Source organism: Danio rerio, chromosome 21 (assembly GCF_049306965.1).
Source record: "Danio rerio strain Tuebingen ecotype United States chromosome 21, GRCz12tu, whole genome shotgun sequence".
Classification (NCBI taxonomy): Eukaryota; Metazoa; Chordata; class Actinopteri; order Cypriniformes; family Danionidae; genus Danio; species Danio rerio.
The window spans coordinates 40,672,501-40,691,611 of record NC_133196.1 but is presented as its reverse complement, the minus strand read 5'-3'; the positions used below and the strand labels follow the sequence as shown (position 1 = coordinate 40,691,611).

Genomic DNA, 19,111 nt, shown 5'->3' with positions numbered 1-19,111 from the left:
AACTTCATTAGTTTCAATAAAATTTTATTTTATTAAGGTTTTCAAATGAAAGAATCAATATTAAAATTAATATATGAAGCTCATGTTCAAAACTAATAGCATTGTTATTTATTTTGATCAATTATTCCTCAATACACAATAACAAATTAGCTAAAAAAAAATGTAGTGTGTGTTTTTGCAATTGAATACGTTTCCCTTTCCCTTCAAAAATTAGTTGAGCTCCTTCATCCAATATCCATTTGTTAAATAATACTATATAATCATGTACAATCCTAAAGATGTTTGGCAGTTCTACAGCGTAAACAACCTCGAGTCGACCATATTTCCATGCATTTCAGGTTTCTGATGTCAGCAAGAGCAAAAAAAAATAAAAATTAATAAAATGTCACAGCCATTGTCTCGTGAAAATGATCACGTGCGCACTCCCCCTGCTGGAGAACAAAAATAGCTCATTTTATATTGTTCATTATTAAAATATCTCCATATCTACTTAACATTTAAAAACGCAATCTCATTCAGACGACCGTCAGACGACCGTGATGGCCAACAAGACTAAAAACAACCAAATCTCCCCTATATATACGACAGACAAGCATTATATATCACAGCAGCTATTGTGCTTTTTAAAATCAATATATGATGCTTAATTTGAAACATTTCACGCCAAGGCAATCATTAAAATTGTTAAGAAGCCGAAGTATTTATTTTACGTGGTCAAAAATCAGCAGTTTCGCTGAAGCAGAGCACGCATGCTCTGTACCGCACTTAAATATATATTGTCTTGAAATAGGGATTTCAAGGCTCCATATTGAAATAGTGCTGCATTTAACGATCACTGTCAGTCACCGGGTGAAATTAAGCGGCGAGCGTGTTTAAACAGGCAATTTAGTGCGCGATACATAACATATATTAAAGTTCTTTTGGCAAACGGAGTTAAGCCACACCTAGATCCTGCCCTATTTTCACAAAAAAGCACAAGCTTTTCTTCAGCTACGTTTATGTGTGTGCCGGTGCTGTTAGTACCCGGCTGTGTAACTTGATAGGGGGCATCGAGAGGGATAAGGGAATGTAGAGTTGCAATGGAGCAGAGTACGATACAGGTAAACTGAATTACAACTTTAAACTGTTACTTTGTTGCGGCTCGGGGCTCCGGCGCGCGAGCTCCAAATTTGCCCCTTTGTTTTTAATTACAAGCGTGTTTATTTTGCAGCAGATGCTCCCTCGACACGTCGTAATATTTGAACTTCGCTTAAAATGCCGAATTGATTCCTCTCCAATCAAGCCAGGCGAACGCTTGGAAATATTGCCTTGTCTATATTGGCGAGAAACTTTTATTTGTGGCGTTTCTGACGCGTCCGAATTTTCCTGGTCGCGTTTTGTGTAAAGATTTAGCCCAATATCAAGAACGCGTGCGTTTAATATTTCGATTTCCCCCACGTTAATGATTAATTTCTTTGTGTGTCGTGTTGACTACATAGATTCTCCCTCTTACCCCCACCCCCACATTTCTCAAACAGATTTCTGTTTATTTTTCTAATAAATGCGACGCTAATAAAGCCCGCGAATTTAAAGGGAAAGCATTGCGTTTATTTCTCGATCCGTCGACTTCTTTATCTCGATGAAATCGATTTCATCTCGCCAGTTTTAAGCACGATATTGAAAATGACGTGGTAATGAAACTTCTAGGAAGAGGTAAACTTGGTGGAGCTGCTGATTTTTATTTGAGATTACGAAGTTATTTCGTTAAGCTTATTGTTTACCGAGCCTGCGGTGTTATTTTGGATTAATGTAGGCTAATATTGTTTATTTTGTATTGGTTTATTTATTATTAATACAATATCATTCGTGTTTGCTAGGTCTGCTTAGCTATATAGCAGCACTAGCTTACGTTTTTTTTGTCTTGATATATGAGACCTTTATGTATGTGGCAATCGGAAGTTGACAAAAATATGTTGTTCATATTGAATGAATACCAGTATTATTAACCATCGGAAAACACCCGGATTGAGGACGTTGTTTATCGTGGTTGTTATTATTAAAAAGATTATTTATATAAATATTATGAACACTGTTCATCATCAGATCGTCTATAATGTGATCCTTTGTTTAATTTGAGTACTAATAAATAAAAATATTTTTTAGCGAAGCAAAAGCTCCAAGGTCATTTTGGTTGTCTTTTATAAATCATTCTCTTGCTCTTTATGTGTGTTTTTTATTATTATTGTTTATTTTGTTTTTAAGTTATACTCACTTTGGTGTTTGTTGGAGTGTAAAGTAAAAAGTTGACAGTCAGATGTGTATTGTGGTTGAACTGCAAGACTAGTTCTCTGTTTTACCAGTAGGCGCTCGACATGTGGACGCCGAGTTTTGTGTCCTATGATTGGTCAGTTTTTGGGTGAATATGTGGGTTACCGGTGGGGGTGGGGCAATGGTGACTGACTGACTGACTGACCCATGACTGTCTGACTCGGGTAGCAGCTCTGTGATTGACAGCCAAAGTTAAAATACTGTAAGTCTGTCAAGCTCAGGCCTCCTTCAGGAGGATATACTGTACCCAACCTGTTTCTGTGGAAAACACTACATATAATGCTTTGTTTGTGTGAATGTAATGCGGGGAATATGTGCACATGTGCATACACTTTAAAAAAAGTTTGGGATCCACACAATCCCTACTTGTCCCTATAAATAGGTTATGGGACGATAATCTTTTTTTTAAGGTATACCATGGTTTAGAAAAGTCAAGTTTAAAACCGCCAAAATCTGCTGTAAAACCGTTCCCATGGTATGTGTAAGATTTTTTTTTTCACTTTTAGTTTGTTTTTTTAAGACAGCAGTGCCTTCAACAGAAAAAATATTCAATGATGGCCTTTTAAATCGTAAAGAAATCTGTGTAATAGAAACTAGTGAATACAGCAGAAGTCTGATTCGTTTGAATTATTTAGCCTGACATGTTTACTGCTCCAAAAGATTAGAAATCTTTCAAAAAACAAGGTGTATTGTGTTCAAATGGGAAGAAAAGTTTTAGTTTTTTACTCCAGCATTCAAAAAGAATATATTTTCGAGCCGTAATCGCAATACTGTAATACTTCTGTGATATTTTTATCCAATAGTATCATACTGTCATAATCTTACCGTGACCCAATGCCTAGTCCTAACACAAATCGATTATTTAACAAAATAACTTTTACAAGTGGATTGAACACAACCCGATTGTGTTGTTTCAACTCATTTTAAATGAGCAGCTTGAACAAGAAGCTAAAGTAATTTTTATGAGCATATTGCATTATAAACTGTTTACCTTATTAATATTTTTAAACCCTGCGATGGATGCCAATAACTAATAAATAAAGAACAGATCTCGCTGTAATCTAGTTTATTTACATAGTATGCATTTTCCCATTCAAACTAATATTTGGTTTTGGCAAAAATATCTTTATAATTATTTTGTAATCTTAAAAGTCTTATCAAATGTATTCCAGTTAGCCTGTAGCATTTTGTAGTGCTTTGGGTTATAATAATTAGTTTTTTAGTGTGCTGGTAACAGTTTCAAGAAATAAAATCACAAGAACAATAATGCTATTATCAGACATATTTAGATTTTTGTACTGTTCAGTAAGCTTTACTACTTACTCTAATAAATTAAAGCTTTAATGTGTTGTTTTTAAAATATTGTGTCTATTTGATGTTGTTGTATCAACATATTACTAAAAGGGTTCTATATACGAGGCAACTATGATAAATGAAGTATAAGGATATAAAAATGCTAATTTTATTGAAGGCTACATAAATGTAGTTGATAATCAAACTTGTAACTTTATTCATGCATTTTGTATTTTATTTTAAAAATACTGTTGAAGTCAGAATGTTTATTTTTTTTGCCCGTAATTTCTGTTTAACAGAGATTTTCCGACACATTTCTAAACACCAGTTTTAATAACTTATCTCTAATAACTGATTTATTTTATCTTTGCCATGATGACAGTACATAATATTTTTCTAGATGTTTTTCAAGACACTTCTATACAGCTTACTGTGACATTTAACGGCTTAACAAGGTTAATTAGGTTAACTAGGCAGGTTAGGGTAATTAGGCAAGTTATTGTATTACAATGGTTTGTTCTGTGGTCTATTGAAAAAAATATATAGATTAAAGGGGCTAATAATTTTGACCTTAAAATGGTTTTTAAAAACTGCTAGCCGAAATAAAACAAATAAGACTTTCTCCAGAAGAAAAAATATCAGACAAACTGTGAAAATTTCCTTCCTTGCTCTGTTAATCATCATTTGAGAATTTCTTTAAAAAGAAATAACAATTCTAAGGGGGGCAAAAAATTCTGACTTCAACTGTAGGTGGACATTTAATGTTTTAATGCATTTGATCTTTTTCATTCTGTATATAAGTATCAACAAATAAAATGGCAAAAAAAAAAATATTAAACATTTTTTATATCTATATTTGAGCATATGTTTACCATTTATTTAAAAGACTTCAACCATTTTAATATGTATCGTTTATAAAATATTGTACGTTCCTTATATAGTTTTTAATTGAATTATACAAAGTTTGAGATGTTTCTCAGTGAAGGCTGCATAAACAGCATCTGTAGTTGAAGATCAATTATTAATAACGAATTACAAAATATTACAATTCAAAGTGTGAATCGATTTATCGAATGATTTCCCATGAACCTTTTACTTTCTTCCTAGATGTTGTTTTGTTAATGTCTTCAACAAATGTAGTGCTTAGTGTGCAAATAACCATATCAATAAACAAAACCATGATTAGTAGTAGTAGTAGTAATGATATAATAATAATAATAAAACATTTTGAGTGTATAATATTGTTTAAATATGCTTTTTAAATTAATGAACAAAACATAAAGCTTTGTTTTTGTTATTATATGTTGTTTTGTCCGCATGAAGCAAGAAAAGCAAATACAAAAATTATTAAATAAGATATAAATAATGCAAATCAGGACAACAACTGTGACTCACCGAAGGCTATTCTATAGCACAGACAAACAAAATACATATGCATATGAAAATTGGTTCCTTTTTCTTATACGATGTCAACAGAATGCACACGTTAGACTAAATAGATGTAATTTGCTTTTAAAAAGTGAAAATAAATGAGTTAAAAATACATGTTAAAACAAATAAAAATTATAAATAAAAACTAAAAATACATGTTATATATATATATATATATATATATATATATATATATATATATATATATATATATATATATATATATATAACATGTATTTTTAGTTTTTATTTTAGTTTGTAATGCAATAACCAACTGATTTCAGTCTTGGTGAACAACAATGATTGTATTATTGAAATTGATTAAAGTATTTATTTGTTTGTTTTATTATAGTTTTGCAGTATTGTGATATTATTATTATTATTATTATAGCAATGTCTGATATTTTTATTATGAAAGCCATACAACAATAATAAAAAAAACTTTGTGTAATAGGGCATATATGTGGAGCAAGTGTTTTTCCCATACTGATAAATTTCTAGTGAACGGTTAATGTGACTTTTCCATTTTACATAGTTCTGTTTACAGCATCAATGTCACTCAGCCAGTGGAAATCACTGATTTTTAATGCAAACAGACCTTAAACACGAGGATTTTGTAATGGCATACAGTTCACCAGAAGCGCTTAACTGAGGTTACTGACAAATTAAAAGTCCTTCCGCATGTACCCTATTATTAAACTCCACTGATACTTCTAATGAAAATATCTATTATCCATTTTTTTGGATGATTTATTTACTAATCGCACCTACGTTCATCATATTTTTATCAAATGGTTTATTATAGTTAATGTTAATAAAAAAATTGCTTGTTTTTAAAACCATTTACTAAAATAGTTTAACAGAATATGTTTCAACACCATATTATGTGTTCGTCGTTATACCAAAAAAGTAATTTATTTGGAATGAAATTAACTAAATGTGTCCGTCTTTCTTGGCATATGTAAAAAAAATTATATTACCATATTTATTTTTATTTTGTTTGCTTGTAATATTATGTATACCCTTCAGTGATTTTTATTTAACCAAGTATTTTATTTATCACTTCTTTATCACTCATTTTAGTAGCAAGGCAACACTAATAATAATAATAATAATATATGAATAGGTTTTATAGCTTAATAAATTCAGTAAAAAATGCATGTATTAAACTATTTAATGCAATCTAATAATGCTAAATAAAATATTTAAATACAGTTATGTACATTTTGTTTTCATCTAGATATCATGTGTATTATGAAATGACTTGGCTTCCTTTTTTATCAGTGTTTGTTCAGTGTCGCATTTCAGTGAGTCCATCCAATTTTGAATCTCATAACATGCTATGTAAATGTATGTAATGATTTTTTTTTTTATTTGTTGTTGTTTTTAACCCTTAGAAGCATGCTAATATATTTGGTTGTAATAAGGTATTAAAAGAACAACAATCATATTTATTTTAGTTTATTTGCTTTTAATATTATGTATAGCCTTCAAGGATTTTTATGTAACCAAGTGTTTTATTTATCACTTCTTTATCACTCATTTCAGTAGCAAGGCACCACTAATAATATTAACAAAATAATAATCATTGAATAGGTTTTATAGCTTGTCAAAAATAATAAAAGTTAATGTATTAAACTTTTAATGCAGTTTTATAATGCTAAAAATATATTTAAATGCAGCATTGTACATTTTGTTCTCAACCAGATATCATGTGTATTATGAAATTAATCCGCTTCATTTTTTATCATGTTCAAGGTCGCATTTTATTGAGTCCATTTAATTTTGAATCTCATATGTTATAAAAATGTATGGAATGAGTTTTTTTTTTTTGTTGTTGTTGTTTTTAATTCTTAGAAACATGCTAACAAATTATTTGGTAAAAAGATATTGAAAGAATAACAACAATACTTATTTTAGTTTATTTCCTTGTAATATTATGTATAGCCATCAATGATTTTTATTTATCACTTATTTTTTACTCATTTTAGTAAAAAGGCAACATAAATAATAATAGTAATAATAATAATAATAATAATAATTTAATAGGTTTTATAGCTTGATTAAAACAATAAAATCATGCATTAAACTCTTAATGCAATTAAATAATGCTAAATAATATATTTAAATACAGTATTGTACATTTTCCAACCAGATGTCATGTGCATTATGGAGTTCATCCAATTTTGAATCTTATGTATGTTATATAAATGTATGTAATGACTTTTTTTCAATTGTTGTTGTTTTTAACTTTTAAAAGCATGCTAATACCTTTTCTGTTGTAAAAGATATTGAAAGAACAACAATAATATTTTAGTTTAATGTTGTAGAAAATATTTCAAATAATACATGAAGAGGTCAGATGCAAAAACCTCTAAGTGCCATCTCAAATTTCCATAGAAAATTAACGTTTTTCTCTGCCTCCTTTGTTTATGTTGAGATATTTCACTTTCAAGAACAGGAAAAGGACGTATTCTTTGCCATAAAAGTGATATTCCCGAACACACACAGAAGCCTGATAAAAATGCTAATTTTAGAGGATAATTTCCAATGGCATTTAGAGGTTTTTGCATCTAAACTCTTCATATTTAAATATAGCTTAAATTTGTACGCTCTAAGCAGAAATCAAGAAAATAGCCATCCATTAGTATATTTTAAGATAAAGAAGTGTGTGTGTCTGTGAGTGTGAGAGAGAGATATTCAGCGTTTGTCACATTTAATCTCCATTTTTAGTTACAGTATGTGACGCCAGCACATGTTTATATTTAATAACAGCAAACCCTATTTTGGCATCTAGTTAATGGAATTTTTATGTTTTACATTCTGCAACTGAAGAAAATATGTATCTTTATGCTTTTTTTCCATTGCTATATCAAGCCATTCCTAAGTAGATTAATAGACTGGAATGTGTTTTCAACCATGGAAACTTTACCAGCAGTTCTGAGTAGGTTACGTCAATGATTAGTTCCTGTCTAATTTAACCCTTATTTTTATAGTTTGTTTTGGATATGGCAAGCTGTTTTGACTTTTATCTGTTCCGTATGTGAATTCTTGTTGCTAACAATTCAATAATTCAAATATGAATTCAATTTCTAATAATAACAATGGCAGTTTTTGATATCAGGAATTACATTGTTGTATAAATGTTTAGGAGTCAGGATTTAAATTTCAGCTAGTAATCAAACAAAACAATAGAGCTGCACAATACAGTTTTGGCAACGATATCCCAATGTGCACATCCACAATAGTCACATCTCAGGATCTGCAATGTCAAATTAGGATTATAGTTGTGTAGGAGGTAAAACACACATGATTGTGGAGTAATTGTAAAGTTAAACCATGAAGTTACCACAAAATTGCTTGTGACTGTATAGGCATTTTAAGCCCGTTTAAAGCATTCAAGCTTAGGATATTAACATTTTTGTATGTTCGAGAAGGATTAATTGTATTTATGTGCAGTATGAAGATTATATGAAGAATTTAGATGCAAAAGCCGCTAAACATCATTTCCACCAAAAATGAGCTAATGACATTGAGTGAATGCTTTAGGCACGTAGTACACCATCAACAAATAGATTTGCTTTAAATCATCTAAACCCCAGCGTCAACACATTCAGAAATAACAGTTTGTTGGCAAAAGCCTGTAAACGCCACCTGCCTTTGACAGCAAAAGCCGCTATGTCCCGAGAACCAATCAGAAGGCGTGAATCGAATCATATGTTTTCATATTTTATAAGGAGACTGTTTTATTCTGATTTCGATTTTAAAAGATGGAGGAGGCTGTCCAACTGTCAGTGAATGGCAAAACATCCCTTAACTCAAAACTCTAAGGGATGGATTATAAGAAAAAGAAAACAAATGTACAGTCGGTACGGTAGCATGTATTCTTAATGTTATTTGTGCAACGACAATACTTTGAATGAGTTTGATATACTATCCATCAGGGGTTCTCAAACTGTGGTACGTGTACCACTAGTGGTGATGAAAAAAAATGGAGAACTACTGCTATGCATTACACGGCAACTACGTTTCACAAAAGACAGAGTCAAGATGCTGATCTTTTATCCAGTGTGGATGCTATGAGGTTAAACAAGACACCAAGACCTCAAGTATGGTGAGAATGAATGAATGACAGCTTCTAGAAGTGTCTGAGAGACATCCTCTTTTTACCCAGGCTTACCTTGTTTTATTTGCTAATTTAAGCTATTTTTAAAAGACAGATATATTGTATAAAACTATTCATTATTTATAATATTTCATTTCCTTTACGTCTAATAAGCTTTTTATATTAATGGACAATGCACAGATATATCACAGTGTTTTTACACTACACTATGTGAATCTACCAAGTGTGGTTTACACTGTTTGCTATGTTTACAATTTACATTCGTCTACTTACATTAATTTAAATCCCAAATATCAGAAATGACAACAGATTATTAAGATTTAATTAATGTCAGTTTTAATGTTATTGATTAATGCACTTGACAGATTTCAATCATTCAGTCTCCTACTTTTTCCCTGGTTTATCAGGGGTTAACACAGCACAATGAACCACCACTTACATGACAGATTTAGATATTTAACACTTTAACAATATTTTATCTTTGGTAAAATAATTTCTAAATGCATCTTCAGTGATTTTTCAACTAATTACTTGTCTTGTCTCAATAGGTGGATTTAGAGGTGTTTGCATAAAAAGCACAAGCGGTTTTGAAAAGAAGATCTACCTTCTTAAAAACCAAAGAAATGTCTACAGTTACATTTCTGAAAAAAAGTTATTTTATTTAATAGCTAATAACCTTATTATTACATATAAAATGAAACCTCTGAACCCAATCAGATGAGCCTCATAGAAAATGCTCATTTACAAAAAAAGAGGTCTGATGGATTTAGAAGGTTTTGCATCTGAACTCTTCATGTAATGTTAGTTATTTAACATTTAATTATTCAATATGTGTACCTGAGTACTGTTATACTCCCAGAAAAAAAGACACAAAGCATTTATTCGATTTTTAAGTTTGCTTTACATTATTACTGCTTGTGATTTGGTTTATTACATTTTATGGAGATGCACTCTGCAACAAAATCTTTCTATTATTATCCACAGTAGTCCTGAAGTTATTAATTATTTTTAAATAGAGCTCCCCATTTCATGACTTAAAATTATACTCATTATCCCAGAAAAGCAATATATTGCAATGTCATTTGTTTCCAATATCGTGCAGCTCTAATTCACTGTAAAAACTGCTGGGTTCTACACCATTCTTTCATGTTGTGCCAACACAAATCCAAGTTAACTTAATCGTTTTTACAAATTCAAGTGGATTGAATATAGAACAATTATTTTGTCGCAAAAAAAAAAAACAACCCTCAAGAATTGCTGATTTAGCTCATTTTAAATAAATAGTTTGTACAAAAAGCAAAACTTATTTCTGAGTATTCTTGATGTGAAGTTAAATGGGACTATATAAGCTGCCATTTAATTTCCGTTCTTCATGTCAAGAAAGAACTGTTTTCTTCAAGTTCCTTTTTCACACAGTTTTGCACTTGCTTGAATAGAAAAGGTGTTGATCTTAATGAATAAGTTGTAACTGTTAAATATGAAGACTTCAGTTGTATTTGAAATTATAATTCTTGATACCTGTGAATGTGTTTCTAAAATCAATAACTAGGAGAGTAATTTCAGATGTCTGAAATGGCTTTCTAGTAACAATCACATTCGGGGTATCGGAAAGCAAAGGAATTAATGCAAATATTTTTATCAAAATGTTAATTGTTTTTACTAGTAGCAGTTCATTGTTTGATATCAATGATAGGCAATTGAACTAAAGTAATGATCTCAAAAATGGAGGATTTTGCAAAAAATAATTATATATTTTGTGAAAAAAGAATTTCAGTTTTAATTTTCAATTTTACTAGTAGAAATGTAAGTGTGTGGATACTAAAAATGGCCAATGTGGAAATACAGTTCAATAGATCTGGAATTAGAATTTAAACTGGTGAAATCTAGAGTGCTGTTTTCAAGAATTAGCCTTTTTAACTATTGAGTGTTGTTGAGAATTAGCATTTTAACTAGTGAACACTAAATTGATGATATAAAGAAGTAGCACTTTTACTAGTGAATTGTTGGTATCAAGAAGTAGCATTTTAGTTTTGCCTTGAACACTAAATCTTTGGTATCCAGAATTATCATCTAAACTAGTGAACCAAATTGTTTATATCAAGAATTAGCATTTTATACAAGTGAATTGGTGGTATCAGGAATTAGCATTTTAGCTATGATCACTATTTTTTTGGTATCAAGAGTTAACATTTCAGCTTCTGGACATAAAGTTGTTGATACCAAAAATTTGCATTTAAAATTGTGAATTATTGTATTATTGTTATATCAAGAATTAGCATTTAAACTTCTGAATTATGTTAACTATGTGTAGTAGGCCTATATTATATGAATGATTATATCAAGAATTAGCATTTGAACTTGTGAACCCTAAATTGTTGATGTCAAGAATTAGCATTTTATACTAGTGAAATGTTGACATCAAGAATTAGCATTTTAGCTATGAACACTAAATTGTTGGTATCAAGTAGCATTATGAACATTAAATTGTTAATAACATGGTTTAGCATTTAAACCAGTGAACACTAAATTATTGGTATCAAGAATTATCATTTTAGCTATTAACAGTAAATTGTTGTTGCTATCAAAAATTAGCATTTTATACTAATGAATTGTTGGTATCAAGAATTATCATTTTAGCTATTAACAGTAAATTGTTGTTGCTATCAAAAATTTGCATTTTATACTAATGAATTGTTGGTATCAAGAATTAGCATTTTAGCTATGATCACTAATTTGTTGGTATCAAGAAGTAAAATTTCACCTTGTGGACAAAAAAATTGTTGATACCAAAAATTAGCATTTAAAATTGTGGAATATTGTATTATTATTCTTATTATTATTATTATACCAAGAATTAGCATTTAAACTAGTGAACACTAAATTGTTGATGTCAAGAATTAGCATTTTATACTAGTGAATTGTTGAGATCAAGAATTAGCATTTTTAGCTATGAACACTAGATTGTTGGTATCAAGAACGAGCATTTTAGCTTGTGGACAAAATTGTTGATACCAAAAATTTGCATTTAAAATTGTGAATTATTGTATTATTTTTATTATATCAAGAATTGACATTTAAAGAACACTGTTCACTCGAGTCTCAATGACCTGCGCACCGCCAGCCGAAATCATGCCGCTCACACCCAAAGCGAACCTCCGCAAACTCTGCGATGATGTCACATTCGCCTCGCGCACTCAAGCGAACAAGCAGACACGTCGAGTATAAACCAGGCTTCTGAAAGCTGCGTGTGTAATTCCGGTCACAAAATGCGGTGAAAATCCTACATGAGGTTTAAGTTTGGTTGTGGTGCAAACATGTTTACACTCTGTGTAATAGTTAGTTTCGATACGAACAAACTGAATCGCTCACTTGCCAAATCTGTGAGCCCTAAATTGTTGGTATCAAAATTTTGCATTTAAACTAGTGAACACTAAATTGTGGATGTAAAGAATTAGCATTTTATGCTATGAACACTAAATTGTTGGTATCAAGAAAGAACATTGTGAACATTAAATTGCTGCTAACATGGTTTAGCATTTAAACTAGTGAACACTAAATTGTTGATATCGAGAAACTTTTTTATATTAGTGAATTATTGGTATCAAGAATTAGCATTTTAGCTACGGACACTAACTGTTGAAATAAAAAAATAGCAATTTCTACTAGAGAACACTAAATTGTTGGTCTCAAGAATGAACATTTTACAGCGAAGGCCAAATATTGGTGTAAATAAGTAGCATCTAACCTTGAACACTATATTGTTTATATCAAGGATTAGCAGTTTAGCATGTGAACATTGTTGAATAATTTGTTGATGTAAAGAATTCATACTCTGCAGATGAATGGCTCAAACCGCTTGCCATATATTTTTAGCAGATAGTCCTGGAAGTTTTTTCCTCCCACTCAGCTGATTTGAGAAGCCACGCTAACTGCTCACACAGATAATGCGAATCATGTGAAGCCTGTTTGTGTATTTGAGCTTCTTTGCTACATTTCCTTGTCTTACTGTTATGAAGTGTTTATCCAACAAAACATTTCTCATTTATTAAAACATCTGTGCAGGAGCAATATCTTGGTGAAGTTTATGAAGTGATACATTGATTAACCACAGACTCAACTCTGAAGGCAAAAAGCTGTTGAGCTTTTCAGGCACCTGCTTATTTTTGAGAGATTGTGCCTTTTTCAGTCTAATGTAAAGGAAAAACCTGTGAAGTACCAAAGTGGTATCTTTAGATACAAATATGTATTTTTTGAAAAGGTACTGCCCCAGTGACAGCTCCTGTACCTTAATTTCTGAGAGTGTACAGTACATTTATAAAGGCTGATTTTTCTCAAACAAGGTATTCAAGGTATTCATCTATTCATTTTATTTTCAGCTTAGTCCCTTTATTAATCTGGGGTCGCCACGGTTAAATGAACAGCCAAATTATCCAGCATATCTTTTACGCGGCTGATGGCCTTTCAGCAGCAACCCATCACTGGGAAACATCCATACACTCTCATTCACACATACACTACGGACAATTTTAGCCCACACAATTCACCTACATCTTCTGACTTCGAAAACCGGAGCACCTGAAGGAAACCCACGCGAACACAGGGAGAACGTGAAAACTCCAAACAGAAATGCTAACTGACCTAGCCGAGGCTCGAACCAGGGACCTTCTTGTTGTGAGGCGATTGTGCTACCCACTGCGCCACTATGCTCCTCGGGGTCTTAATTTTGCACAATTAATGCATATTTTTGACATTGGACCATGGTAACACTCAATTTCTGTTGAAAAATAAGATTTATACATCATTCGAAAGCTGAACAAATAACATTTTCACTTAAAAAATGACAACTATTTGAAATTCTTAAATTGTGGGGTTGAAAATAATCAAAAGTTTAAGAGTTCACACTTAGCTGATGATTGATTATAAAGCTTATTTGGCATGCTGTCCTGGGAGAGAGCCCTGAGCTCATTAGATCCTCGAGCCCGGAGCTCCCTTCCAATAGCAAGGCAAGACAAAAGTTTGAGCTTGGGTAGATCTCGAGCACTCCCCTGCTGTATTAGCTAATGATTGTTCTTAAGAGATAAATACTTACTAGGAGCATGTCTATGGTGCCGATTTGGATTAGTCAATTAATTTAAGTTACATGTTTTTGGACGGTGGGAGGAAACCAGGGAACCTGTAGGAAACATAATGAGCATGGGGAGAGCGTGTAAACGCCGCACTAAAACGTCACCTGACTTGATAAGGACTAGAACCAGCAACGTTCTTGCTGTGATGCAACAGTGCTGACCACTGGGCCACCGTGTCACCCATCTAGGACAGGAGGAGAAGTAGGGGTGGAACGGGGATTCTTCAAAACGAAGATGGCTGTTATATGAAGCTTAGGGTATTTATAGTGGCTTAGGAATCGTCTGATTGGTGAATCATAAATTGGATAATGCTGCACCAGCCCCAAGAAATCATAAGCACGTGATCCTCTCGAAATTAGTTCAGAAATAAACTTCACATTAGGAAAACATCTTTAAAGTTGTACAAATTAAGTTCTTAATGCATTTTTTAATAACAAATTACATTTCAATATATTTATGGTAGAAAATTTACAAAATGTCTTCATGAAGCATGATTTTTTTGCTTAATATTCCAATGATATTTGGCATTAAAAATGTATAATTTGTACTGTTACAGTGCATTGTAGGTTATTTCTACAATTATTCTTAAGTAACTTAAAGAGGACCAATTATGCCTCTTTTTACATAATGTATAATAAGTCTCTGATGTAGCTAGAGTGTGTATGTGAAGTTTCAGCTCAAAATACCCCACAAATTATGTTGTATCATTTTTTGAAATTGCCCCTTTTAGGTTTTAATTCTAATTATGCCATTTTGGTGACAGTCGCTGTAAATTCAAATGAGATGGTGCTCTTTTCAAAAGAGGGCGGAGCTACAAATGCCTATGTGTCAGCATAGTGGCAGATTCAAAATTAAGTCTAATGTACTATGCGAATGAGGGGTAGATTGTCTTATTGGTGGGGCTTTTCCCCTCTGATGTCACGTATAAAAGGAGAATGTCAATCAATATGTTTCCGCAGTCAGTTTTTATGAAATGTGATGATAAAAAAATAAAACAAATAGATTTTTACAAGTAGAAGCAGGTTATATTCCCAGACTGTTCCCACAAAACTGTGTTTAAACATTATAAAAATCATATTTTCTCAAAATAGGCTGGTTTTGTGGTCCGGGATCACAATTAAACATGACGTTTTAGAAAACTTTATGTAATCAGTCGACTGGGGGAAGTGTGAGGATTTCTATTGATTTACATCACCTACAGTGTTTTGTCTAACCCATAATTTTGCACTCTGACCCCTAAATTTTTCAGTGTTTTGATTTCTAACCTGTATATTTTTGTTTGGTGTGTTCTTGTCCTGCCAGTGGTTAGGTGCTCCCAGCTGCTTGCGAGGCTCCTTCGCCTTCTATAAGTCGGTGGGCTTAAAGAAGGAGTCTGGAGGCCCGATTCGAGTCTGGAAGCTCGGGGAGTTTTACTTCATGCGATGCGGCCCTCAGGAGCCCGTGTGTATAGCGGAGGTCACACTGCTATGGGAAGACCAGATGCAGCGCCACCTGCTGGCCAGCTCCAGACTCTACTTCTTACCAGAAGACACACCGAAGGGCAGAGCAGTGGAGCATGGAGAGGTGAGAGAGATGAAATGCAATAGAAAATAAACATCATGTTACCACATATTAACCTGAACATAATGAATGACACCTGTTCAACAATGAACGAATGTGTGAATATAAATCAAACTTCACCTTAGTAAAGCTAGTTAGGCAGAAGAGCACATTTACTTATGTTCTGTTATTAAACTAAATAAAAATCCGATCAGGAAAAAAGCAGTGCTAAAAACAAAAATATCCTGTCATCTTTTTACATTACACTTACATAAAGTAACGGGTGACTTTTCATTTTCAGTTGTGCTCGCTGATCCTCGTACATTGCTTGTTTTCTGCTCCTTTATAACTTGAACAACTAAACGAATGCTCAGGTCTATTTAACTGACAATATTATCGATGCTGTAAAAGGTACTCCATGAACTTGAACATAGCCAATTTTTTTTCCTGGACGTTTTTAGTGGCTGAACAACACTTCTGTGCATATGAACCCATTCATAAACAAGAACACAATCTACATAAGCTTTGCGTGGCAAAAACAGTTCTTTATGAAGATTTGAAGTTTGAGAGTGTTTAAACGAGAGAAAAGTGTGAAAATGTTAATGCCTGTCTGAAAAAAGTGTTTAAAGTGTGTAGTGAGGGGTTTACAGCCTTAAAATATACATTAGAATTGTAAACTGTTTTGAAAATATGTGGCTAAGAAATAAATATTTTTTATTTATTATTATTTTTTTAATGGTAGCAAGTAAAAATCTTTTCTATTGGCCCAACTTGGTCATTAAAAAAAATATATCTGTATTTATCTCTGCACAAGTCTGAAATTTCATTCATAATGGCCCTAAAAGGTATTAAAAATTCTTTCATTTACTGCTTTTAACATTTAACATTTAGCTAATGCTGTCTAGTATGCATTAAGGAAGCTGATCTGAGCTTGTCAGTTTGCATGCTAGAACAGTAGGCATTTAGTGCTATCAAACTAACAATAGCATTTCCAAGATCTACTGCTCCTTTAGCTGCGACCTCAACACCTCGCTTGTGCTTTATTTTATATAATGCACAGGACTATAGTAACTTATTCTGCTTTTACTACATTCCACAACAGTTGTATCTCAAGACATCTGTCAGGTTTTTGTCCTCGAACTGCACCTGTGTGTTTCTTACGCATCTCGTCCAAAGCTTTCAGTTTTGTTGTTTATTGGACTGTATTTTTTAAATAGTTGTATAGCTGTGATGTACCTGAAACCATTCAGCATATTGATATGAAACTGTACTGCAGTCAAAACCTGCCAGGAACTACTTTTAGCTGTGGGTTTATCTAAAAATAACTGCACATCTTCAAATGTGTTCAGTGTGCTTGGGCAGAATTAACAGACAAAAGGTGATCTTTTAATGTTAATGTTATTTAATGTTATTTGGTTCACAACAATAGTAGACACAATACAACATGCACTCAAGCATAAAAATTGACGCTGTATAGGTGAAAAACATCAAATTTAAACTAAAGAAACTACCAACCAAAATATGTATTCAAGCAGCAAGCAATATACAGTGTACATAAGTAGAATAGTCATGACTTGGAGCTTGTTAAGGAACTATTGGAATAAATAATCTCAAGTATCTGTTCAATCTAGCCCAGGGGTTTTCAAACTGGGGGCCGCCAGATGGCACTAGGGGGGGGAGCAAAGAAATTTTAGATGAGGGGTAATCAATGAAGCGCCGCGCCACGCCTCTGTGCACGGGGACTTTTATTGATTAAGTGCTTCTGGCCGGGCGCTTCCTGTGATTTTTGCCGCTTGTCTGCTGCACCTGACAGCATTTACCTTTCATTTACGCTTATCTCTTTTTACGCTTAAACAACTAAATGAATGCTCAGGTCTATTTAACTGACAATATTTCAGTTAAAATACATGATCAATAAGAACATTATCGGTGGCTGAAAGCACTTCCCTGTATATGGCTTGCGTTACTAAGTAAATGAATCTGCGGAGTGCGCGCCTCTTTGCGCAGGGTTCACTCATAGGAAACAAATAGCACTTTAAAGACACGGCACAACATTGCACCTCGTCCACAGTGCGATAGGCTTTACACTTTGCCTTGCACAAATATCAGACGGTCCTCTTTGCAGCATGGCAAACAAACATATTAAAATTGTAAAGCAAAAAGTGCTGCAATAACAATGAATGGAGCTGACATCACATCAGCGAGTTCTCAGAGTTTCACTCCTGTTACACTAATGACAGCGGGATGAGCTCTGCAGTGGACCTCTTACTCACATTGGTTCATAACTGGATGATTAAAAAAACTAAATTTTATACACCCTGAGTAAAACTAATATAGCCTATAAAAATTATAATGTATCTGTTTGTGTTATATTATAGAGCTAATTAATTATTAAATATTAAAATGTATTAGTGCTCTATATTTAATGGAGCTCAACATATCTGATCAAACTTTAATACTCTGAATATAAATGCATTTTTTTCAAGATTTTAATCCACTTTTTTTAACAGTTGTTAATTTGAGTTTTTATTTTTTGGAGGTCCCCAAAAGAATTCGACCTACACAAAGGGGCCCTCAGCTGAAAAAGTTTGAAAACCCCTGATCTAGCCCATTTAAAATAGGTGTATCTTTTGCTTTATTATGGTGGCTTGAGAAGGTTATACTACATTAACTTCTTCCGTCTTCTTCTTCTATTTTAAGAATGCATCTTCTCCTAGACCGTTCACTAAAATCACCAAACTAACTCCTAACCTCCAAACTATACTGAATTAGGTTGCTATATCTTTTCCAACTGATCCGACTTACGGTTTTCAGAAAACTCTCCCAGAAAAGTCCCATTGACTTACAAAATTTGTGACCTCATAACTTTGCGCCAGACTGTCAAACAGACTTACAGTTGGGCTCACTTTACTCAGGCTACCAATCTGTCAATCACTGATGACCTTTCAACTTGCTAGCCACACCCTAGCAACCACTTACGGCATCCTAGTAACTGTCCCCTAGACTTCCTTTGTAAAAAAATACTGCTGTTGACTTTACATTTGGACAGACTAACAACATACTAAACAATACTAACAAACATACTAATCATACTAGCAACATGCTTTTTCATAGTGTGATTAGTATGTTTGTTAGTATGCATTAGTATGTTGTTAGTTGAAGACATGATACTGAGCCAAAAAGATGCCAAAAGATTGCACAGGAGTCTGGCAATCAATGACTTTGATATGTAAACGTTGCTTCATTTCTGTACATGCTAATTTAGTTTGCAAGAATTGAATTGAAACGT

At 32.7% G+C, this 19,111-nt stretch overlaps 1 protein-coding gene across 1 annotated transcript in view; it reads left to right on the top strand.

The window, feature by feature from the left end:
* Positions 1-1,002: 1,002 nt before the first annotated feature.
* zgc:77151 overlaps positions 1,003-19,111 on the top strand; it is a 42,066-nt gene continuing 23,957 nt past the window's right edge. Inside the window, exons 1-2 of the mRNA NM_205565.2 lie at positions 1,003-1,100; positions 15,586-15,846. Coding sequence (NP_991128.2) covers positions 1,080-1,100; positions 15,586-15,846 — 282 coding nt within the window. The 5' untranslated portion in view covers positions 1,003-1,079. The remainder of the gene's footprint in view (positions 1,101-15,585; positions 15,847-19,111) is intronic.